The sequence below is a fragment of the Myripristis murdjan genome, chromosome 16, assembly GCF_902150065.1.
Source record: "Myripristis murdjan chromosome 16, fMyrMur1.1, whole genome shotgun sequence".
In the NCBI taxonomy this organism is placed as follows: domain Eukaryota; kingdom Metazoa; phylum Chordata; class Actinopteri; order Holocentriformes; family Holocentridae; genus Myripristis; species Myripristis murdjan.
Genome location: NC_043995.1, coordinates 3,197,577 through 3,223,575, shown reverse-complemented (window position 1 = coordinate 3,223,575; position 25,999 = coordinate 3,197,577). Strand labels below are relative to the sequence as shown.

General features: G+C 41.2%; 1 protein-coding gene across 2 annotated transcripts in view; it reads left to right on the top strand.

The window, feature by feature from the left end:
* The window catches only part of hace1 (HECT domain and ankyrin repeat containing E3 ubiquitin protein ligase 1), a 36,581-nt gene extending 24,199 nt beyond the window's left edge, over positions 1-12,382 (top strand). For both annotated transcript variants that reach the window (XM_030072340.1, XM_030072339.1), the window contains 12 exons: positions 1,143-1,211; positions 1,407-1,494; positions 3,053-3,164; positions 4,036-4,133; positions 4,356-4,443; positions 5,391-5,540; positions 6,329-6,525; positions 7,048-7,179; positions 8,261-8,359; positions 9,098-9,168; positions 9,306-9,419; positions 9,976-12,382. In XM_030072340.1, coding sequence (XP_029928200.1) covers positions 1,143-1,211; positions 1,407-1,494; positions 3,053-3,164; positions 4,036-4,133; positions 4,356-4,443; positions 5,391-5,540; positions 6,329-6,525; positions 7,048-7,179; positions 8,261-8,359; positions 9,098-9,168; positions 9,306-9,419; positions 9,976-10,078 — 1,321 coding nt within the window. In that variant the 3' untranslated portion in view covers positions 10,079-12,382. The remainder of the gene's footprint in view (positions 1-1,142; positions 1,212-1,406; positions 1,495-3,052; positions 3,165-4,035; positions 4,134-4,355; positions 4,444-5,390; positions 5,541-6,328; positions 6,526-7,047; positions 7,180-8,260; positions 8,360-9,097; positions 9,169-9,305; positions 9,420-9,975) is intronic.
* Positions 12,383-25,999: the final 13,617 nt, after the last annotated feature.

The following is a 25,999-nucleotide window of genomic DNA, read 5'->3' as shown; positions in this document are numbered from 1 at the left end:
TATGTTCCCACACTAGTGAGATATGATGGAACCACGATGCTAACCTGACAGTTAATGTGAGCTGGCTGAATGAATGCACCAGGTTGAATTGAAAGGCAGACCCAACGTGTTAAAGGTGCCGCAAAGCAGTTAAGATGTGCTTTTCAAAGGCAGGCAAATAATAGGCACAATTTCCTCTGCCACACCAGACACCAGTCATGATAATTCATATTTAGTGCATCATTTTAATGAATCTCCATTCCCTCCTCCCATATTTTTGTAGTCCTATATCACAGCACCCCAATGCAATTGGCTGCACATGCTGTTTTCAGCAGTGCAGTTTTTCTTTGATTTTGCCTATGCTTTTGTCTCGTTTTGCACATGAAAAAACTTTGCAAGTCAGGCCCTAGAGCCCTCGCTGGATAATACAGTAATTCAACTACAACTATTACTGATCATAATAAAAATGAACAAAGCAATAATATTTTATAATATTATATAATATTTTTTTGCATGCTTGGAATCAATGCAACTGCATCATAGCAATGATATCAGTAGTGGACAACACTGACAGGCTCATATCTGATTTAGTTATTAGTTTTTTATAAAAGACCAATATCGGCAAACTGATATATCGGTCTAACCCTGGTTTCCATAGTTCCCCTGTTGCTCTCTTATCATCTAGTTTCTAAGTACTTAGGCAACTTTTCCTCCATCAGCTCCCACTGTGACCACCCTGACTCATCTACCTCCTGTTTGTTCAGGCATTCATCTCTTTGTATAACCCCCCACCTTCCCTTTCCCTCTTTTCCCTGGTCCATAATTGCTTGCAATTAGATCATTAAAGAGAGCCTGAATTAAGAGAGAATAGAAGCCATGTTATTGGCATGCCAGCAGAAATTAGATGTCGTGTTTTTTTTTTATTTCCTGTTCTTTTCCCTTCCTAGCCCTGGTTTTCATCAGCATTCCAGTTAAGTGATTGTCTTCCATTATAAGCTGGCGTAAAGTTTAGTGTAGAAAGTGTGTCAGTTGGGAGATAAATCAGCAACCACCATCTCATTGGGAAACAGCTGCTGTAACGGAGCTGTTGTTCCTCTCCATCTCCCCTTCCTTTCACACTGCGTTCTCCTTGGTCTCCAACTCCCCCCTCTTTTCTCATCCAGAATGACGTCCCCTCGCTTCATTGAGTTTGTCTGCAAGCATGACGAGGTGCTGAAATGTTTTGTAACCAGGTGAGTCAACATGGCCCTCTGCCAGATACCAACCTAGAAACTTGGTATTGATCGAGCAACTCTTTTTCTCTCAATTTGTTCACTCTCTCATTTTCTCTTTTCTTCCCTGTCACTTCCCTTCTCTTATTTCACTTACACTTGTGTCCCTGTCCTTGGTCTCTCTCCCTTACCCATCGATATATGGCCCTCTGTCAGGAATCCAAAGATCATCTTTAACCACTTCCACTTCCTTCTGGAGTGCCCAGAGTTGATGTCACGCTTCATGCATATCATCAAAGGCCAGGTGAGATGCCTTATTGTCTAGTTATTTAATGTATGTGTGTAGACTGGATACTGGATCACTCATCTGTTATCATTTTCTATGAATTATTTCTGTTCTGAAATGAGTAGTATGAGTAGCACCCAGTGTGAGTGTGTGTAGCTGTATGAATGTTAAAGGACCATATCAGTGATTTTGCATATTCAGCAACCATCCATGCATGTACTCGCTCTCTCTCTCTCTCTCTCTCACACACACACACACACAGATTACCTTCTCCTATTCAGAAACCATGCTTTACATACCTGCTCCCAGTATTTAAATTCAAATTAAAGGGCCATGCCAGTGAGTTTGCATATTTAGCATAATATCTACAAAATGTATATACTTCACGTTTCTACTAATCTTTTCCCATAGCAAGCAGTTGTATTTTAACACTCAATATGATTTTTCCTACCTTTTAGACAGCTATTGTTTTCAATTCAGTCCACTACAATATGAAAATGAACTTTCACAGCCTCCCCATCTTTCTTCACAGCAGTATTCCATCGCTGTAATAAAGTCATCCACATTAGCTTTCCTATAAGCAGCAGCACTGTTGTATTTTGATGACTTGAAATTGGGTGCAGTGAAATTGGCTGCTTTACATCGACATTTATCAGTTCTGCAGTTTATGAATGGTGGCGACTTTGTATTTCAACCAAAAATTCAGATTTGAAAAATTAAATGTCATTCTGACAATGTGTTGTGAAATCTTTAGTACCCCTGTTTGATTTGGAAAATGGTTCGTTGCAGCGTAAAATGTGGGTCAATTGTAGTAAAAGGGCCAAATGTTCAAAATCACTGGTATGGTTCTTTAAGTACCATGTTGAGCATAAAAACAAAGAGCATTTGTGCCTGGTTGGGTTTCCTTGGATAAATAAAGGTTAAACAGCATTCTTCCTGCCACTGCCTGCCAACTTGACAAGTTGCTCCCTTTCTCACTTTATATTTCTGTCTTTGGGGACTTTACGGAAAGTGACTTTGAAACGCCCGTGTCTCCACCGCAGGATCATTTAACAGTGTTACAACCGCGGCGATAACACTTGTCTTAAGTTCCGTTTATATGGCTTCATAAATTTTAAGTGCTGCTCCAAGTTGTGTGGTGTTCACTCACTCTTCAGTATTCATATTTGAGCTGTAGTGTTCGAGCCTCGTTACCCGTGGATTATGGCCCGCCTGGGAGTAGGCCCTTGTTTTAATTACAGACTTTAACCTGGTGAATTTGATTTCATCTCCTGATTCCTCTCTCAGCATGCCCTGGAGGCCCTGAGGGAAAAAGCCTTTTTCTCTTCCACGCTCTCTCTCTCCGCTCATCCTTCACTCTACCTACATCGCTTAGAGAACAAAGGCATATATTATGCAAATAGACGCCAGCCTCATCTCTGTATTACAGACAAGTATTTCAACACTGAAGGCTTTTGGAGCCGACAGTTGAGACTTAAAAATCCACAGCCTGAGAGTTGAAAGCGAAGCGAAGCAGTAATTAGTTTTGGAAAGTGCTGTGCTGTGTGGATTGAGGAAGTCTTGTTTTCCTCCTCAGCCCTTCAAGGACCGCTGTGAGTGGTTCTATGAGCATCTTCTGGCTGGGCAGCCCGACTCAGACATGGTTCATCGTCCGGTCAATGAGAACGACATCCTGCTCATCCACAGAGGTACCAGCTCTGTCCTCACCAGAGTATAGGCTCCCATTTCTTAAGTATGGAGAGAATGTCACGCCATTCAGTCCAATCATTTCAATATTGCCTTGGTTACTGGCAAAATTAATGTACACAGAACAATAGGAGTTTCTGAAGGCTGATAGTTGAAATAATGCTGCTGAAAGCTGATATTTTATATGAACAGCTTTCATGACAAAAATTCTGCATTTAACCAGCATTGTATTCTTGTGGAAAAACCTGCAAAACAGCATTTCAACCATTATGGGCCACTAAAACTCTCTACTAAAAGCCAGTGGAGAGTTTACAGGCTGAGACCTGTGAAGCTGTTGAATAGAGAAAGCAGGAATCTCCTATCAAATTGGAAGCATAGCTATCAAACTGGAAGTGGACAACATTCACTGGCTCATAGCCAATTTCTAATCAAAGGTGAATAGTGGTCCAATAAATCAATCTATATCTGCAGAACATGACCTCTTAAGACTTTTTAAAGTGATTGTTGTACTTTTCATTTGGGCAGGCATCCAATACACTAAGCAGCACTTATTCCAGTAAAAATCAGTCTTTAAGAATTGGTTAGCTTGTTCTCATAGTGCTCTTACTCCAAAATCACTGCAGGGATTCATAAAACATAATATAGTACGAAGTGTGGATGTTTGCCAATAAGCAAGGTGGTATTATATTGCCAGTCTTTTGACATTCTGTCTGTTCTAGAAAGAGAGGAATACATCTAGAACTGACCCTGACTTCAAAACCTCCATGTCTGTTCTCACCATCTTCTACTCCTTCTTTACCTCTAAAAGATATTAAAGCTGTGCCTTTCTCTGACTGTGAAATGTCCAATATAGTTTTTGCATTTCATCAACAGACTCCATATTTAGGAGTAGCTGTGAGATGGTTTCCAAATCCACCAATGAAAAACTCAAACAGGGAATTGCTGTCCGGTTCCATGGCGAGGAGGGGATGGTGGGTTTCACGTTCTTTTTGACTGGCCACTCAGATAACAGCTGAAAGATCAGCAATAATCCAATTCCATGCCTCATTCTCTTCTTCCAGGGTAGAGAATTGTGTTGTGGTGATATGTGCTTCAGGTGTTTTATTGCTACTTGGAAGTTTAAGTACGGGCCATGTCCTCACATGGTCTCCAGAGGTTTACAGCTCTTATTTAACTTTGACTTGGTGTTGCAGGGCCAGGGTGTTGTTCGGGAGTGGTTTGACATCCTGTCCAATGAGATCATCAACCCAGACTATGCTCTCTTCACTCAGTCCGCTGATGGTATACATATTTATCTTTACTACACTGATAAACACTGATGTGTCCAATTTGTGCTATAGTGTATTTTAAACAACTTTGCTTAATGGAATTGGAGTGCGTTTACACAAAGACATTTTCTGTGGTCTCATGGATAAGTTTAATTTGTTGCATGTGTGTATTTGTTTGTTTAGGTCTATAAGACAGGCCTTATCAATAACAATCAAATGACTCAAAATTTGCTTGTTTATTGGACAGAATTTTGGTACTCTGTCATCTCGTTAGGTTAGAGAGTTTGGTGGTGGGGTGAATCAAAACAAATGTGATTCCAGTCCCTGTAACTTAAAGCAAAATTGAACTTTGGTAGTGTTGGTTTGTATAGTTACCTCTGCACTATTGGTCCACAGGGTGGTGAAATATGCTCATTAATCATTTAACGGATTATGCCAATATAAAAAAAAAAAAAAACAGCAAGTCCTAGTATGCAATTTTTGAAGAAATTAGACAGCTTTGTTCTTGTTATTTTCTAATTTGAATTAGAAAGTAGGTCTGGCAGGTAGCGTCCGCAGGAAAGTTCCAGATAGTAATCTTGTGCCAGGAAGAAACAACCCGATAGTACCTTACCACATAATTGTAATTACACAGAAGCAAAAGGGTTCCAGGTCCTGTTGTTTTTTGGCATTGTTCACAGTTAAATATGTGCATCAATGTAGACTTGATTTTGTGATGCCAGGCTTCTCAAGAAAGAACTGCTGACTATCAAATGTTCAGTGTCTTGTTATACCCATAGAACCTTGCAATTTGGGTTTGTTACATGTGGTTGGTTTGCCACTCACATTAAATGGCATTATCCTCACCTTTTGAAATGAACCAAATGTGAACATGAACATGCTTTGGTTTGACCTGATAGAAAGTGGCAGAATATGTGCTAGGTACTGACTGTTTTGTGTTTGTTTGTGTGTCATCTTTAGGCACTACATTTCAGCCAAACAGTAACTCATCAGTGAACCCAGATCATCTGAACTATTTCCGGTTCGCGGGCCAGATCCTGGGTCTGGCACTCTACCACCGACAGCTTGTTAATATCTACTTCACCCGCTCCTTCTACAAACACATACTAGGTAAAAGACAAACAAATATAGCGTGAGGGTGGGCCTGATGTGTTGGTTTAAGATAGGAGGCTGATACTGTTGAATCGATCAATACCACCATGGGCATCTGTGGGAAGTCCTGGATGTGGATTGATTCTAGTAAGACATTTTGATCAGATTCTGCACAAGTGTGGATGCATATGTTTATTATTTATAGCAGTGCTAGTAGGGATATTTTTACTGTTACACTGGGTTTCACTGGACAGTCCCATAGTGGTCTAAATCCTGTAAGAATATCAAACTTAAACCCAAAGAATATTGGTATTAGCATTGGCTTATACTATCCTCAAACATGGTGAACATGAAAATCAGCGTTTTGTGTTATTAGCTACATTATTTTAAATGACTTTACTTATGGACTCTGTGTACAGAAATGCATGTAGACGAGCTGTATTCTATTGTACCCAGAGCCATGACCAGTTTTAAAACAGGACAGAGAAAATATGACTACAGCTTCATTCAAATAGACATAAATGGTAATCAAGAATTCAGTTGCACAGGCATCATGATCTGGTATTAAGGCACTTAGGGTAAAGGACAGGTCTTGATATGTGGAACAATTAAAGGTCAGGTCTTGACAGTGTTATTTATGATGCCAAAATTGTGTATTTGACCTCTGGCAGGTTTGACATAGGACCATTATTGTAATTTTTTTACACTGTATTTACATTCCATATTTTTTTTTTTTTTGCATTTGTGTTTGGGCTCTTTTTGTGTTTGTGTTTATATGTATGTGTGCTTAAATGTATATTTTCCAGGAATCCCAGTAAATTACCAGGATGTGTCGTCCATCGATCCAGAGTATGCCAAGAACCTCCAGTGGATCCTGGACAATGACATCAGTGACCTGGGCCTGGAGCTCACCTTCTCCGTGGAGACAGATGTGTTTGGGGCAATGGAGGAGGTGCCACTCAAGCCTGGGGGCACCAGCATCCTGGTAACCCAGGACAACAAGGTCAGTGAACAGAAACACATTCAGAGGCAGAATGTAATGCAGTATGTTGCCAGCTGTCAACATAATACAAGGACGAATGAGTAATACTCTGCTTCACTATTTTGGTATATCACTGTTGTAGCTCTAAACCAAAATATCTCAGTATTTTTGTCTTGTCATGCTGCAACAATATAGCTGAATGTGGTAGTGATGGCTGGCTCAAGTTCCTATCCTGCATATTCATCCATAGTTGGTCCCCAATGAGCGATTGATCTCTCTCCTCCAGGTTTCTCACCGAGAGCCTTAATTAGAGAACGTAGTACCACAACTTCCCTGCAGATGGCAATGTCTAATAAGGTAGAGAAAGTCAGGCAGTCTAACAGGCTGGCTAAATACCAGACCACTGAATAGAATAGGTACCATTGCCTGAGCTTTCTATCTTTCTCTTGCCCCCTCCCACCCCCCACCCCACCCCACCTCCACCCCGTCTATCAATATTTCTTCAATACTTTGATCTCTCTTTCTCCTGGTCTTATCTCTTAGGCGGAGTATGTCCAGTTGGTAACGGAGCTGAGAATGACACGAGCCATCCAGCCTCAGATAAACGCCTTCTTGCAGGGATTCCACACATTCATTCCCCCCTCGCTCATCCAGCTTTTTGACGAATATGAATTGGTTAGTCCTCTTTCTTTTTGTCGTCCTCCTCTGACCTCTACCTCGTTTTTCCTCCTCCTCCTCTTCTTGCTCGTCTTTTACAATTTTTATTCTCCTTGTTCTCTTTTGCCCGCCCGCCTGGTTGGGTCTGATGCAGGGATTGATTAGCCTTGCTTGGGCTTGGGGTGGAACCAGGATGTTGGGGTCACCTTGAAGCCCCTCCCTTTTCTCTGGCTCCATCAGATGGATTTTTTTCTGTGTGTGTCGGCAGATTCCATGTCCTTACTCGTGTTTGGATCAATAGTGTACCACGACGATTATCCCACCCTGGGTTTGTTGAACATGCTTCGGTCATGCTGTCATTGCATGGCAACTGACACCTCTCAGAGTGGAGATGCAAATAGTGTGTTTGATGTTTTTATAGCACAATGAGCTTGCATTCCAGCCTGGTTCATTTGATTTTGGAAAAATGGATCTTGGAAAAAAATGGGCCCATAGCCCATATTTTTATGGCAATGATCAATCTTTGTAAATGTAATCGCTTTTGTGCCTAAAGCATTCCAAAATTTTTATGCTTGCCAGAGTAGAAAACCCTTGAAACAGCATGGTACACTACAAATTGTCAATGAAGCAAAGGATTAAATGTGCAGCACTACTAATAGTACTACTACGAATAATTACAACAACAACAGCAACAATAACAACTACGACAATGATGATGATGATGATGATGATGATAAATGCCCATGCATACTTTGATTCTTAGCAAATGTGTCATTATCTTTGATTCAGGTTAAGTGCTGCCCAAAGACAGCCAGCATAATACTGATTAGTTGAAAAATGAATGTTTAATCAGTTGAACTGCATCATATCTGATATGGACAACAATGACTTGGTGTTATGCAATACATAGTTTAAGGTTGGTATCAGCCCAGTATAATGTATTAAATGTGTAGAATATGGGTTGCACCTAATTTTGCCTTTGCACCTTTACACAGTGTTTTCATCTTTTTAGTATCAAACGCCTACGATTTTTCACAGTATTTCTTGTCCATTTATGGAAACTGCATGTTTCTCTGGCATTTGTTGTGTGTGCGTGTAGGAGCTACTGTTGTCAGGGATGCCAGAAATTGATGTACAGGACTGGAACAGGAACACCGAGTACACCAGTGGCTATGACATTCAGGAGCCAGTTATCCAGGTGGGGTGACCTTCTGCCGACTACTGAACAGATTTTGAATACTGCCTTTTTAGGTTGTCATTGGCATTTTCAAAAACCAATCAGGAGGAGTTGTTGCTTTGTTGGATTATGTATTAGATTGCTTGCATTTCACACTGCAGAGTTTCAAGCAAGCCGCAATTTACTAACCAAAGCCAAGTGGGAGCTTCATTTCCTTCACTTGTCAGAAATTGGGTGCAGGAAAGGATTTTACTCTGAGTAAAAGTTGTCCTTCACCACATATTGACTGCATGATTAATCTGTAATGCTCAGTTCCCCTTTAGCAGCGGGCAATGACAGTTGGATCATGTTCTCAATCATGTTCTCCAAACAACACTTTCCAGGGTTGTTTTTGAAACCTGATCACTCTATCAAGAAGGTCTTGATCCAACTGGTTTCATTCAAACCTGAAGGCAATTGATTTGTACATATTTGACAACATAGCTGTGGGAGAAATATTTCAAAAGTTCAAAGTAACTAACCTAAAATACTGTAAACTGGTCTGTCAAGATGATAAAGATTGCAAGACGTGCACTTGAATTTATTTAAAGATTCCCGACCATATTCCATCCCAGGTCTTCTTTTACTGTAACAATGGGTATCTGTTTTCTTGTGAAGCTTCTTCTGTTTGGATGCCACTAACACCACTAACCCTAATCCTTCTGGCATTAGTTCTTTTGAGAGTTTATTCACCTGAGCGTGTCCTGTCTCGTGTTATAGTGGTTCTGGGAAGTGGTGGAGAGCCTTACCCAGGAGGAACGGGTTCTGCTGCTTCAGTTTGTCACTGGAAGGTTTGTCTGCTCCACTTCCACTGCAGCTTCCATCATCCCAGAATGGATTAGTAGCTTCCGTAGACCCCTGACTGTAGCATTAATCTTGGTAAAACACCACAATGCTTTTTTCTCCCCTTATAATCCTTCTTTATCAGTTCCAGGGTCCCTCACGGCGGCTTCGCCTTTCTGATGGGTGGCAGCGGGTTACAAAAGTTCACCATTGCTGCAGTGCCATACACCTCCAACTTACTGCCTACCTCCAGTACCTGGTGAGGAGCACATACAATCTTTTCTCTCTATTTCTCTCAGTTCAGTTCCATGTATCCTGCTGTAATGGCATGAATGCTTGATGAGCAATGTTAACCAAAATACAAGGATTCTTTAGAGGAAAAACAAGCAAAAGCATTTGAATACTCAAGATCATTGTCTTTATTTCTCTCTAAAAATTTGGAGATGAATACACACATACCACACAGACCTAGTATCACTAATTCACAAGTGAAACTACAGTGTGAATTGAGGGATATTTTAAATAGCACTAGAGGGCAGTATGATTCCTCTGTGTAGCGTTCCTGTGCTGTGAAGGACCAGTTGTGGGCCGAGTTTGAAAACAGGGAGAGGTCTCTGCGTGGCGGAATGAGCGACAGGTAATTCTTATCACAGCAGGTCCTTTCTTTTGGGTAGCAATGAGACCACCATGGAAACTAGCACTCCTTCATCAGCTGGATATGAGCCGTCATCACATGGCATCAATCCACCGTGGACTGTGGCACTCCACCAAGTTGACAGTGTCCCCGCTTTTCTTCCCTCTTCTTCCTTCCACAGCATCAACATGCTGAAACTCCCCGAGTACCCCAGCCAGGAAGTCCTCAGAGACCGCCTGCTGGTAGCGCTGCATTGTGGGAGCTACGGGTACACCATGGCGTGACCATCATGTCAATTCTTGCTCCTGCTCAGCACAAGTCATGTATCGTGGGGTTTGCATCTGCCACCGTGGGGAATTACTCGTCAGTACACAGACCCTCTTCCCCTTTTTGATAAGGCGCTGCTTTTGCTGGACGAAACATATGGATAGAAGAGGGAAATATGAATTCTTAAAGACTTGCTGGAGAGGCACAGCAGATGGAAAAGGAGACAACCAGGTTGTGTTGCAGGCTCAGCCTCCAACCACTCCGTGGTGGGGTTTGACCTATACCAGTGCAGTGCCGATACCAATATTTATTCATTTGAAAGCTGCTGTAATAGCCAGTTATTTGTGCAGATGCCCACTTTTTTATTTGGTTGTTTTCATTCCAAAAAAAAAAAAAAAAAAAAAAAATACAGGTCAGGGTAGAAAAGCCTCTGTAGCGTTGATACTAAGGGACCGTATCACTTTGCTGAAACCCTGAATTAAAAAACAAAACACATATTCATGGATACTTGTGGGATCAAAATACTGCATTAAAATTAATTCAGGTTCTAAGCTGCCAACAAACAGCCAGTGTAGTATTGATCAGTTCTACAGTAATTATGAAATCAGTCAAAACTGCATCATATCCATCATAGAAGAGGTAGACAGCACTGATTGGACCAGATCCCATTTTTAATAAACGATCAATATTGGCTGCATCTATCCGCATATCAATACATTAGTCCAACTATGAATGATATTTAGTCATTACCTAAATTTGAGATGGAATTTTGTGTCATTTCACTCCTTCCTGTGTCCAACTCTCATGTTGAGGTTGCACAGGCCCTCTTGTCCTCTATCTTAATGTATTAAAGGGATAGTTAATCCATTTTTAAAGATTTGATATTATCTCACTCCCCTCTAGCTGTTCTGTAGCACAGTAGTGGTGCTCTCTTCCTCCCATTGTGACTGAGTGCTAGATACTGGCGGGATGCTCCAAATGCTAAAATAACCCCCTTAACCACTTCACAAGTGAGGCATTTTAAAACTAAAATGCACATAATGACTACCACGTGCACACAGATGATAGTTTTGATAAATTTACTGTTTAAAAAATTAAGTTAGTTATCTGGGGGGAAGTCCGGCTCAGTGGCAGGAGGCTACCAGTTAGCATTTGGAGCATCCAGCCAGTATCCAGCACTCAGTAACAATGAGAGCAAGATAGCACCACTACTGTCCTACACAACAGCTAGGGGGGAAGTGATATAATGTCAAATTTTTCAAAATTGGTGAAATATGCCTTTCAGATATTAATATAAGGCCAGTACCATTCCTATACATTGATCTAATTCTATGCTGAACTGCCAAAACAGGTTGTCATGGCCAACCAAATACAAGGATTCAACAACAGACCCAAGGCACAAGCTCTGCCAAACCATAGCAGTCTTCTTTGCTGTGCTAAAAGAGGATGTGTGTGAGTGTGGCTGTCTGTGAGTGCATATGCATGTATGTATGAATGCAAGGTGTCTTGTCCTCATCCCCTTTTACCTAAACCAGGAATGCTGGTACTTGTGTGTGTCTGAAAAGAAGCGGTAGACTAAATGCTTTGATGTAGGTATTTGAAATAGGGCCGTGCTGTTTTACATTTACATTCGTCTACATAGCTGCCTTTCCCTTTCCCCGACATAAAATGCATGCTGCACATTGTTTACTTTGTGTGAGATCCTCTGGCCTTTCACTGCTTTTGCTTTATATTTGAACTGATTAGTCTGCTGTCATCTATTGCTGTGCTTGTGTGTCTGTGGCCTTGTAGTTGTGAATAGCAATCCTCTTGTGATGGTTTTCTTTTCAGACCTGCGCTGTATTTCTCCGTGTTCAGTACACTTTCAGGGCTGGAGGAGCAACGCAGCGTATTTACATGACAAATGTTTGGTCAGCAGTGCCAAAAAGCATAGCTGGATTCCTTTTGAATAGCTTTTTTTCTTCTTTTTTCCCGCCCACACAAACATGCTGAAAATTTGTGGTTTTATTCTTAAAAGGGACAGGGATTATATGTCATGAATGTATCAAAGGCAACGCGACCAGACTTGCTGAGTGAATCGACTCCTCTTTCCTTTTGTATCGGGAATGTAAATAGTCATTCATATTTCATATTATCTATCAGTATTGTTTTGAATGCCTCGCCTATTTTGCTTTTTTAACCAGATGTTAATGTTTATTGAAAACAGAGCCTTTATAAATATTTCTGCAAATGTCTTCAATATCAAAGTATGTATTTTACCATAAATATCATATGTTGTGCTTAGAGATTTTATCCAATAAACCTGTTTTTTGACAAGCAGAGTTCACCGGTGATGTTGCCAACAAGCTGGTGTGAAAATGTGTGAGAATGAGACATGAACGACGTGTGAAAAAGAGAGGCGCTGAACGAGAGAGGAAAAGGTACAAGCACATGTGCAGCCCTCTGGTGTATGTATAAAGAGCCGTGTGTTTGCCCGGGCAGACATATGCGGCCTCAGCATGTGCTGTGTTGGGTCACCAGTTTAGAGCAGCAGGTCTACTGGTGCTAAATGGCCCCTAACCAGCTTCCACCAACCACAACATCTGCTGCAGCTCTTCTAACAGCATATTACACCTTATTCTTAACCATTACTGGCAAACCAATATGGGCTTTTGAAGTCTGATATCAGTAATTTTAACGAGAGGTACTTGATAGTTATTTTTTTGCACCGATATTCAAGTGCTGGAGAGTTGTGACCCTCAGACTGTCATGGGACACTATGGGACCCTCCTCAGCCCTTTAGTGTTTTGTGTTTTTTTTTTAACAAATCACTTACATGTTTTAAGCAATCACTTACACATTCAGTTACCTCTTGAAAAATCCCTGCAGCGTAACTGAAGCACTGAGAACTGGGACAGCTATACATTTCTATGTCATCCCATCATTATTCATTGATATTAGTCATTTGTGTTCTTTTTTTTAATTTATATGGACAGGAAGTGATTGGTAAAGCTAAATATAACCCTAAAATGTTCTCATTTAAAAAAAAAGAATTAGTCAAAAATTATAAGAAAACCACCAGAAAATAATAAATAAATAATTGACATAAGTCCATCAATAAATAATTAAATAAATAGTTACAAAATTGTTTGCCGAAAAAATACAAAAATATCAGAACATTTGCAATAAAATGACAAGAAATTTATATTATATCTATAATTATATATTTAAAATTAAATTGCAAGATAATTGTCAAGGAATTATCCCAAAACAACAGATCTCTCCAGGGAATTCTGGAATGAAATGTATTCAAAATGTCACACGTCTGGTAGTTAGAGTTTGCCAGTACAAAAATATATGATCAGTCACAAAAAAAAAAAAGAAAAAAAGAAAGAAAAAAACATTTTAATACTAATGACCCAGGGCATTAAAAAAAAAAAAAAAGTAATAATAATAAAAAAAAGTACAGAGCTCTTTTTGTTGTTGCTCATTCCTTGGTGGTAACATTAAAGGTTTAAGGCTCAGATGTGTAAAATAAAGATAGTAAAACATCAGTGCTTACTTATGCAGATTCTCATCACACATGCTGACCTGGAGCAGCTGTCACTCTGGAGGAGGGTGACGGACAGGACAGCATCTAAAAGGCAACTATTTTGACAAAACCATACATCTGTCTAACCCTATTCTTTACCGCACTACCTGGTGCCCATGGCAACCCTTCCTCCTCACCAATAATGGACAGCACTATTCTTTGAAAAAGGAGATGCTTGCCATGGCAACAACTTCCTCACACCATTGGTAGTCTGGTATTCCCATGGCCACAGCTTTTTGAAATGCTTCCTCTTTCCTGCTGGCAGGGAGAAAGGACAGACAAAATGAGCGAGCCATGAACAAAAGTAAGGCTTCCACAGAGGACTTGAGGTTGGCTTGGATTTATGTCCTCATTACAGATGTATCTTCAAGTGATGAGTTTCCTGAGGGTTTTTTTTTTTTTCCACTGTACTTCCCTAAATCTTGTTTTTCCTTAGAGTTTCTGTGGGTGAAGGTTAAAGGGACAGTTCACCCATCTTGAAAAAAAGTGATATTCCACTTCCCCCTCCAGCTGTTATATAGGACAGTAGTGGTGCTCTCTTGCTCTCATTGTTACTGAGTGCTGGATACTGGCTGGATGCTCCAAATGCTAACTGTTAGCCTCCTGCCACTGACCTGGACTTCCCCCCAGCTAACACTCTTAAAAATAACTGTCTTAATCTACTCAGAGAAGGTTTAACATCACTTTGCAAGCGTCAATTTCCAAAACTAAAATGCACCTAGAGGATTTCCCCAAGCTCGCTATTGTTAGTTGTCTTCAGTGAAGCAGCTACATGAGGCTAGCTACGCTGTGGCGAGCTCCTTCTTTTCCTCCACTCCCCTCTGTCACACACGTTTCACATAGCTGTCAGACACCTGCCTGCCACCGCTGCAGCAGAGGACCCGCACAGAGAGCTTCTGCTGCATTCCAGACATCCTGGGAACAGGGAGCAGTCCCAAGATCCCATTAGGAAAAGTGTTCACGAATGCCCCTCCTAAAGTGAACTCCCACTGGGGAGCTTGGCTATGATTTATGAACCCCACCTTGTTCAGTGTTTATATGAATGTTAGCCGGGGGGAAGTCCGTCTCAATCCACTCAAACTGTTAAATAAATGTTTTACAGTGAGGAATTGGGGCAAAAAAAAGGGATGACCTTTAAAAAAAAAAAAAGAGGAAGCATCAGAAGTATAACCATCTTCTTGTGCAGTCTAAGCTCTCTGTTCTAGTCACCAGACGTTACCAGATCTTTCTAGATATTGATAACAGGAAAATTCCAGTTATAAACAGTAATTTGAGCAAACTATCATCCGTGTGCACTCAGTAGTCATATGAGCATTTTAGTGTCAGATAGTGCCACTTGTAAAGTGATGTTAAACCTTCTTTGAGTGGATCAAGGTGGTTATTTTGAAGAGTGTTAGCTGGGGGGAAGTCCAGCTCAATGGCAGGAGGCTAACAGTTAGCATTTGGAGCATCCAGCCAGTATCCAGCACTCAGTAACAATGAGAGGAAGATAGCAACACTCCTACAGAACAGCTGGAGGGGGAAGTGAAATGATACCTCATTTTTCAAAATGAGTGAACTGTCCCTTTACGTTTCTGTAGGTGAAAATGTAAAATGCATCACTTCCTGTGTGCCAGAGGATATTTCCCAGCAGAGAACGGGATTTAACTAAACAAAAGGCTTTCATCAACTGGGTATTAGGTTAAACCACTACAGAGAGAAGCAAAACAGGTATTTATTACAATAAAGTTTTGTGGCTGTTTACTTACAGAGACTCGACTTAGCCTACAGTTGCGTATCCTTGTCAGTTTTTAAGCGCTACACAATCTAATCACTTGTGACCGCCTGCCCCCCTGCTCATCTCCAAACTGGGAATCCCACACAGGAGCTCCACTTCCTGAAATGCATCGCGCGCCCAACCTTTGAACTCCTGCTTCTTCATCTGCTGGCTGAGGTTTTTCCTGATTGCTCCGTGTTCACATGACAGAGATAGATTCACTTTCTCCGGCTTTCCCTGTGGAGTTATTACCTCTGCATCCACACGCGCTGATTACATCTGTTCAGCCTCGCTCTCACACACACAGAAACACACTCAGGCTGCTGCGCTCCCTGTGTAACACTCTGTTTCATTCTGCAATATCTCGTCCGGTTTCGTCCTCGTTTCCTATCGTCTGATTTTCTCTTCCTGGACCCTACAACCCCTCCCCCCCCCCCCCCCGCCTCCATTCTTTTTCATGCTCTCTTTCTCTCTCTCTCTCTCTCACACACACACATATGTACTTGCTATTCATCCCACATGCTCAGAGTCACGCTCACATCAGACAATCATTGCACACATATGTCCCCTACGCTTGGAGTGGCGCAAAGCAATGAGGCTGAAAATGTGGTCGTGTACGTTGTAACTCCTTTGTTCCAGTAGTGAGACTTCAGCATATTTCACAAAGGCAATGACCTAACAGCAGAAAACTCAGATAACTGCATATACACAGCACTGTTAAACTGCAGTCCGGCCCATGTGGGGTGTTGCAGGCCCAAGTAGACTCCAATATTTTTTGTACTGTAGCTGCTGATGGGCGATATTTTGTTTGTGTGTGCTGACATTCAGAAATATGACCATTTCATGCCACAAAATTCCCAGTATTCAGTGTTAGACTTCAGCCATCATGGCACACTAACTCTCTCCTCTGACAGCCCGACTGATGAAATTCAAGGTTTAAGGTGATGTTTCTTGAGCAGTGTGAGATGGGAATTGGCAGGGACCCCCTGATACAATTCGATTCACAATACCGATTCAATATATATTGCGATCCTTGAGTTTGGATTTTTTTTTTTTTTTTTTTTTTTTTTTTTTCAACACTGGACTATGAAAAGCTGACTCATAGTTACAATGACAGTCATAAGCAGGTCAATCAAATTCACTCTGAGCTTTGAACATTTATTCCAGGCTTCAGTGCACAAAGCTCAGCTGTGTGTTTGCCAGGCACCATGTGCTTTTTTCTTGTGGCTTTAAATCACACGATGATCCAATGAAGCCACCAGAGGCAGATTGTTGTTGTAACTAAGAATGGGATGCTATGGAAATTTCATGGCACAATCTTACTGGCCAAAATAACTGATGATATTATCCCAGTAATCATTAAAATATGCTTAACTGCTATTTTTATGCTTAAAATGGCACTAAGATATATTGGAATCTCTTTACGTTACATTTTGTTAAGAAACAGATATTTTTATTGCATCACAGGTGGGACAACAGAAGGACAGATTCAAACTCACCAACACTACAATAATACAGGACTGCACGTCAGCTAGACAGCTTCTTACTTATGAGGATATTCACCATTATCCTGATGTACGGTTATCCCGATAATGGAAATTCAACATAATCAGCCTTACGGAGCAGTTTCTTATTTCTTGTGATCCACAGTAAAATCCTATTTTGTCCCAAGCCTATTTGTATACATTTATTTCCACCTCAAATAAAATAAAATATGCTTTAAAATAAAGACAAAATTTTGATTAATGGTCAGTGTGGTGACATGAAAATTGTCAAATGAAAAAAAAAAATACAATTGAATCGATTTTTCGAATCGAGTTTAAAGTTTATGTGGGAGGCACTCTTTTAATTATATGAAAATGTGTCAGATTATTAGTTTAACTTGATTAAAACCCATGGGATCACTATGACAAGGATGCATTCTTTCACCCTGTAAATTTTCCAAGCATGCTCATATTTCTGCAGCGGTCAGAATGTTGATTGCCAGCCAAGTTGGTGGGCATGTTTGATAATGGCATCACAAGTTTCAGACTATCGCCCCCTACCTGCCCTAGTAATTCTGCCGGTGGCAGCTAAGTCCTCACTGGGGGAGAATGAATGGTTATCAAGCTTCACCTTGTCCCTTTGCTGCCTTTGATTTGATTATGGCTGAAAGACACGTGAGGGGATGCGTGCATCGTGGTGATACATAAGAGCTTAGTAAGCATTTAGGAGGTTAAGATGCACTTAGAAAGTCAGCAGTTGCTTGCAATTTGCATGCATTGATCATGGTCACTTGGCTGAAGTCATTGCCTTGGAGCTTTAATATGTGGATGGCACAGAATATTGCGTGAACCTCTTAAGTATACATTGGTGCATTTCCACAAATTCACAGAATAACATACATATGATATGTTTCATTGATGGAAAATAAAGACTAATGCATCTCATATTTACCTCAGCCCATTTTGGAATATTAAAAATGTGATTTTGTGGTCTCTCTTTAGAAATATTCTCACTGGCTCTTTGGTTAGTGTAGTGGTTCCATGCTGAAATGATGGAAAGAACCACCCAAACTGGTCAAATGAAAACCTTGCAAGTAGGCTGAACAATTGATGAAAATATCATTGAAACTGCATATGGCCAAGTTCAATATCCACATTGCAGGAGCTGCAATTTTTTGATAAAGGTAAAATATGCCAAAAAACATTGTCAATAAAGTATCATGGTTCTACAAGGATGCCCTGGCCTACAAATTGTATTTTCCAGGTATAAAACATACAAATGAACAAATCACAAACCCAGCAGAAATAACACCATCATCATTTTAATGGCTTTTTCAGTGAAAATAAAAATTATGACGCAAGAATGATCGTTAATAATCATGAATCATATTGCAATATCAATAAAATTAATCATAATATGATTTTCTTTTCCATATCATTGAACCCTACTTGGCATTCAGAAGAGGAGGCTGTGTGGTTCTCTTAAATCTGATCATACTGCTTATCTGAAGTATTTTATTCATTCTTAAATGGTTCTTGGTAACACCATAATACTTACTTGGCTGCTTTGGCATGGTTGCTTTAAACTCTTGACAGTGGAACTTTGACAGAAATCACTCATGTGAGACTGAACAAAGCGTCCATGCTTCCATGATCAGCATCACCAGGGTCAGCTATGTCACTGGACACGGCCGTGTTTTCAGGCTTCTTGTTACGACAGAGACAGCGATCACATATATCTATGCCAAGGTATAAATATGAGACGTGGTGCTTTTGTCCAGAGGACAAGCATAAATTAAGCTTGAAGATGCACTATGCAAAATTGCCAAGGATCGATTGAAGTGAGGATGTTTAGACTCAACTGAATAAGCACATAATCTGCATAGTCAGTACAGTGAGGACCAGGCAGACCAAATCATCAAATTATGAGTTTATTCCACTTTATTCCATTTTTTGTCATTTGAGTTCAAAGAATTCTCACTTCAATTGACCCTCAGCCATTTTGCATAGAGGAACTTAAAGGGTCCTGTTTCAGATCCTTTGAGCATGGCACTGTAAGGTCATAGTTACCAGCAAATGAGTAACAATTTGAGGTTCCCTGCCAGGTATTTATTAAGCCCCCCAAAATAATCTCTGCTCATCAGTATTACATATTTATGTAAGTCCCTGCTGGCAAGTTTTTTTTTTCCATGAAAAAACATGTTCCTTAGTGCCTTAAAATGGCTTCAGTGTAACTCAAAATCTTTCCCCTTATTAAATATGTGCAGATCTATGAATATGCAAATAATCCCCGCCCACATTCCTACCTACTGGCACACTGGCTCGTAACCAGAGCTCCATTCACACAACCAGGAGGTTCTGTCCTGCCACAGTCATGAACACTCTGCCATATTTGATCATCTAACCATCAAAAATGTACTTTTTTTTTATTGAATCTCTTAGTGACACTAGTATTGTTCATGTGAAACAGCCATTTCGAGTTGGTCTATTTGTTTTTTTTTTTTTTTTGAAAATATAAGACCAGCAGTCCAACAGTGAACAGGAAGTTTGGGCGGGTCATGGTGCAGGAAAGGATCATTCACACGTGTAAACCAGCAGGATGTCCGTTTGGGAGAGAAACACAATTTTACTTCTTGGGATAAAGACGGATGAGAGGGGATGTTTTAAGATTTGTAAAGGCTTTGTTGGTTTAAATTTTAATTTACAACCACTTGTGCAGGAGGATGTCACTATTTTTTTTTATTTTTATTTTTATTTTATGTTTTACAGCAGAAGTCATGTGAGGTCATTTCACAGGGACTTGAAAATTGAAAGCTGCACTAAGTGATTTCTGACCACTAAAGGGGGGTTGAGAGCTCAAACAGAGTGAGACCTGCATCCAGGCTCATGGCTGACTGTTTCAAAACCAAAAAGACGAAGGTTACGGGGCGGAAATGTATTTTTGTATGAAAATGAGGGATACATTTCACTTTGACAACACTCTTGTTGGATTATTTGGATTATTCTGTCTTTGACCTCCAATTGGAAAAGATGCTGAGGCTGCAGACTTTCAGCTACAGGGAAGCTGAATGAACTTTGCATGAACTTCTGCACTGCAGCCACAGAGGCACTCTCGCCACTGACCTGAACTTTGGATACATGTATCTGCAGAATATGATGTATCAGAGGTGCTTTGAATGCAGCTGAAGAGGCGAGGAGGTGAAGAGGAGGAGCTTATTCTTGGGCTGATACAGAAATTTAGAAAGCTCAAACCAGAAAATAACAGAGTGGCTGTGGATTGTATGATGGAAAGAAGACCAGTGATGATTTTCACATTGTAATGAGTGATTTTACTGTAAAAAATGCATTTAATATTGCTTAATGTAGCTTTAAACCTCTAGTCATGTTATGTATGAGAATAGTGGCTCAGTTATAATTCCTAAAATGCTCCTTGTGCAGCAGCATTAAGAGTTCTGCTGTCATCCAAACCTCAAGGCCCATTTTCTCGTCAGCAGGGCTCTTTCAGCTGGGAGCACACATGCCCTGTCCTCTCTGGTGTGCTTTGCTCACAGGTCCTGTTTGCAGAAGAGGTAAGTGTTGGCCCACACTCTCGTCTTCCTCCTCAGCTCCCTTGGTTGGCGGCCCCTGCAAGTGTTCCTCATTGAAGCAGACTGCAGCTCTCACCGCCGGTTACTTGGATTGGAAGGCAGCCTTAACGTGCTCTGGCATCCTCGTTACAGGAGCTGCTTTCACTCATTAATTCACTCAGAGCTGCGCCAACCGGGCCAGGGAGATGAGGCGGGGTGCTGGGGCGCGGTGCAGTCGGAGCCCTACAAGAGAGCAGGAGAAACAAGGCCTGCCAGGACGCTGCATTTCCACCCGTACTGAATATTCAGAGTCTGTCAGCTTGTCTCAATAGCACTTGCCAGTCTGTAAGTTCATATCCACCAGAGTGTCTCCTGTTGGCATCCAGGAGCCCAAACTGTTGTTTAAACCTCTCCATAATAAACACACTTGTGTTTTCTTAATCATGACATTTAGCTAAGTCAGGATGGCAGAGGAAACCTGTGTCTTTGCTTCATGCTTCACCAAATCTTTCAAGTCTGTCTAAAAAAAAAACAAAAAAAAACAGTAATTGGAGTCAAGAGCCAGACAAAAGGAAGCCGAGGCTGGCTACCTGTCTTTGTGCACAGAAGTTCAGAAAAACTTCAGCTTCTGGCAGCTGGAATTTTAGTTCTGCACACATGGATGCAGAAATAACAGCACTGGTCAAGTTAAACAGTGACTGGGGCCAAACAAGCACACATTTTCAGAGGCATGTTAACCAACTGAAGGATCTCAAATTCTAAATTAAAAACAAAAATGGCAGCAACTCCCATAGATGACTAGCTTAATGTTACCCTCACAGCTCTATAGGTTGGGATGGCTGGGCTGAACTTGGAAGTTCAGCTTTGCCGCCAAGTTAAGCTACCATTTTCACTTATTTATTTTATTTTATTTTATTTTATTTTATTAGACAGCTTAGCAAGGGGTTTCATAATATTAGCTACTTATATTATCCCTATTAAAATATTTAAACCTAAGTGGTGCTAATTGACGTTTGTTGCTTTTGATAGTTGCTTTCTTATTCATTTTTACACTAACTGAGGTACACTTGAATCAATTTTGAAGCAGCTCTTAAAAAATACCGGCCATTGTTAGTCCAGCATAAGCACTGCTCACCGCTGACGTCTCCAAGGCTCACTCATGACCTTATTAATGTTAACCTACTGACCTGCACTGCTCCTTATCAACACAACAACACACTGAGGCTTATAACAACATTGCTGAGCAAAAAGGCTGGAAACAAGTGGAAAATAGAAAGAGTGAGAGAAGTGATGGCAAGACTAAAGATATTTTCTGCTAAAAATGTGTTTTTGTGGAGCTACGAGGCAACATTTCTACAATGTTTATTAGCAAAATCATTTTTATTAATTCATTAATAGGCTAAAATATGTACTACCCATATTATATGAAGAGTTTGCAAAAACAGATATCTCCATTTCAATTTATTAAACCTTTTTAAACTTTTTGGAATTTTTTTGAAATTTACTTTATATTTATTTCTATTTTTATATGTTTATGAAAACATTTATATTTATATTTAGCCTGGCATAATTTTTTATTATCCTAAATCATGCTTTGTGTGTGTGTGTGTGTATATGTGTTTGTGTACTCCAAGCAGTATCAGTGAAAAAGGTGTATTCATTTTAAGAATCGCTTTTATCTGTTTTTGCAAATGAACTCTTCATATGTTGTTTCAAACTTTATTGCTCTGTATATTTACACAGCAGTGTGATCGGCCAACAGGATCCACAAAGCCTATTGATTTTCACCATATAGGCAGAAAACAGACGGAGCTGGAAGTGTTCCAAAGAGCCACACGACGATGGCAGCACTTCACAGGCCTGCTCCTGCCTCCTCTGCCTCCAAAGAAATCTGACTCTGAGACTGAGCTTCTAGGTGGGTCTCTTTCATCTGTTCTATCATTCTGGTTATCACCACGCAGACTAACTAAACATGCATACTAAACATCCTCTGTGTTGTTCTTCTGTTTCCGCTGAACAACCTGGAAATGCAGCACATCGTCACCTCCTGCGCACAAAGGATTTCTCCTGGGAACGAGACACGAGACACCGAGAGTTTAGAACAGTAAATACAGAACTTGCTGTGAAGTGACCACATATTAGATCACATTGTGTTAGATCAATCAGACAGGGAGGGGCAAAAGAGATGTGGAGCTTTCCACTGAACTTGGACCTAGAGTAATGCTGCGTTCCAGGTGATTTACCGGTTAAAAGTGGGCGGGGCTATAGCCAAACCTGTGAATTCCCGCCTGTGAACTCGATTGTGCTCAACGGACTCCAACTTCCTCGTTCGACGTCACGCAGTTTATGTTTTGTACACAAACAAGAGACGGTTGTTCTTCAAGCAGCCAACGGTGAGAAATATTGTATTGGGTGGAGATAAAAAATACTTTTTTAACCTTATGTTGTAAATACTACATATATCATTACCTGTTAAGTGTATGAAATTAAATAACATAAGCATGCTCACAGCACGTTCCGTCATTGCCGGTTGTAACAAGAATGTTTGTTGGTTATGCCCGGAACGGTTTGAAGTCGTGACTCGTGACTTTGAAGTCGTGATTCACAGGTACAATTCCCTGCTGGAACGCAGCATAAATCCAACTCCCTGCATGGAAAAGCGCAAAGGAATGCCACATAAGTTGGAACTCCAAGTCGGAATTCCAGAAAATGATCTGAAAGCTCCAAGTTTGCCAAAAATAGCCATATATGACATTACAAAATGACTGATTTTCGATGAGGTTTGTATTTGAAAGCATTGTTCTTTGTAGCCTCTGTTTTACAACTCTATAGATTTATAGCAGTGTGTTCTTTCAATTTGATGAACAGACTGAGCACCGGCAGTGTGAGCCTCTAACATTAGCTGTCACCATTGGCTGTCGTTGGCGAGTCATTTGCTGTCAGCGGGTAGATCAAAGTTTCAAAGAGGAAAGCTCCACCTCAGAGGACAGAACATACAACAGTGAGCAGAGAGCTCCATTATTCTCCATGAAAATATCACGGACTATTACTTTAAAAAAGCACCGTGCACAAAACTTCAAAGTCCAGCTGCAGAGGCTTCAGCTGAATGGTCAGGCACATAGTGGTTTATGTTGCTGTGGGTAAACCAATTATGAAACAAAAGTTCTTAAGGCCAACCAGTGGCTCTGAACTGTTACTCGTGGTGGCAGCCTTGACGAAGAGGATATTATGTGGACACTGGAGGGCAGAGAGGGGAAGATAATTCCTTGGGTTGCTTTTTATGCATGTATCTCCCTCCTCCTCCTCATCCACCTCCTCCTCCTCCTCCGCCCTTCAAGCCTCTGGCCTCAAAGGAGAAGTCAGGGTTATGGTCAGGGTCAAGCTCCTTGTGTGTGTGTTTTTTTTCTCTTCCTGACTAAGAGCACCATGAAAGGGGCAGCCCATCAAAGTGCAGATTAACAACTCTTTAATGCGTGTGTGTGTGAGTGTGTGTGTGTGTGTGTGTGAGCGGAGGATTCTCCCACACCCTGGCCTCGCCTCTCCATGCCTCACATTCATGAATACACATCAAGTGCCGGAGTGAGCCGGCGGGTCAGTGGGCCAAAGCAATAATCGTGTTTCTGTGTTTGAACTCTCTCCACCTCTGTTTGACATTGGCTCTGATGTTGCCACTTGCGAGCGTGCTGGCTTGCTGTTCCGCGATGCCGTGCCCCGCGCCCCTCCACCCCCCGGCCCCCCGCCCCTCTCTCCGCAGCTCAGCCCTAGGGTGTGTTTGGCAGGTCTTGGGGCCACTGACATGCCATATTGATCCGTCCATTCTGCATTCTAACTTCCTATAAACAAACTGCATACTGTTTAGACCTTTGAGGCCCCTCCGCTGCTGCCTTTGTCTTGAAATGTTTTTTTTGTTTTGTTTTGTTTTGGTGTTTTTTTTTTTTTTGTCTGTTTTTTTTGGGGGAAAAATTTGCCTTTCTTCCATATAAATGGCATCAGTCCAGCTTTGATGTAATTGCCGCTTGGCTCTTATTTTCCTTTCATCACTCCCTTGTTCTCTCACCTAAAATACTTTAAGTCTTTAGTATGCAGAGCCCATGCTTTTTTTTCTAGCGATCCTTCGCCGGAAGAATTGAATGTTTGCCAGTTTAAATGTCACTTGAGGTAGGCTCGTCCTCTTTTCAAATTTGGGGTGGGTTGGGGTGGAGGTGAGGGGGGGTGTAAAGACAGTGGGAGACAGGGGGGCAAGGACATGGATTTCCATTAACATATGTAAAAAAAAAAGTGTTTGAGGCTCCAAACCCTGAAAAAGATAACAGACAGCAGCCCTTGACACTTGTTTCCAGGCAATAAAAACGATGTATGGAGCTTTCGCCTTCCTTCCTTTCTTGTTTTCCTGAGAGAAATATGCTTACTCCTGGTGAACAGGGGGAGACATATTGTCCCGTGCCAAGTGGCGATATCTTGTGGAGTTCTTTGATCCATCGAGATGGTTATAGACCTCTGATAGATCTCCCTGCTGGCCACTGTCCTTGGCTGTGGGGAAACTCCGGATTAAAACATCACCGCTCCTCCCCTCGCCAAGGTGATGAGTGGATGGAGGGTATAATTGGGCTTTAGACATGAACACCACCACTCTGAGCTCCTGCCGCCGCACATTCCCTCCACCAGGCCTTTGTGCAAGATAAAGATAAAATTGATGGCTAGAATGGTAATGAAACCTCCTCCCAAGATGGACTGGAGATGGATGAGTAATGAGAGTATATAAGTGACTAAATAACTGGATTTCGTTGAGTTAAATCACCTCTGGAAGCTTGTCTTATTTTCATACTGGGTTATTTTTTTTTCGGCGTATGTTTGCTCATTACCTTATCATCAGTTTCGCTGAGAGGAAAGGGAAAAATGCTGATGACTTTTCGGAGGTCTGAGGAGTTTTTGGCAGTCTCAGGAGTTTTGTTCCAATCGTTTACCATGTGAAGTGATTATGCGGCAACTGGCCCTTTTGTTATCTTGGTGAGGCAGTCAGTTGTAAATAGCTCTGAAGTTATCTAGGCAGCACAGTCTCTCGGAGTGGAGTAATTGGATAATTAATTTAGTCCTGGACAGGTCAAACGGATTTTCCTCATCTGCCTTTCCATGGCTCACAAGGTCTCCAGGACACATGATTGATGTGTGCCACCACTGGATAATTAATACGCCTCATCTGCCCCTCATCCTTCAGACAAAGCATAGGCCGACCGGGTAGTGACTGCAGAGTACCAACACAAAGTGACTAGGCTTAGACCAATATACCTATTGTGCATATATCAATACATGGTTTAGAAAACACAAGGGGCAGTCCAGTCAGTGTATTTTATCTCTGAGGTGATGGATTGATTATATATTTATTGTATCATTGAGGCAAACCACACTAGTTGTCTATGGGAAGCTCAGCTTGAAGTGATTGGATTCCACTGCATTACTGCACGTTTGGATGTAGTATTCTCAGTATAGCAGTAGCAGTAGTACATGTTATAGTATTAGTGGTAGTATTGTGGTCACTTTGAGTGGTCTCCATGCTGGTTCAG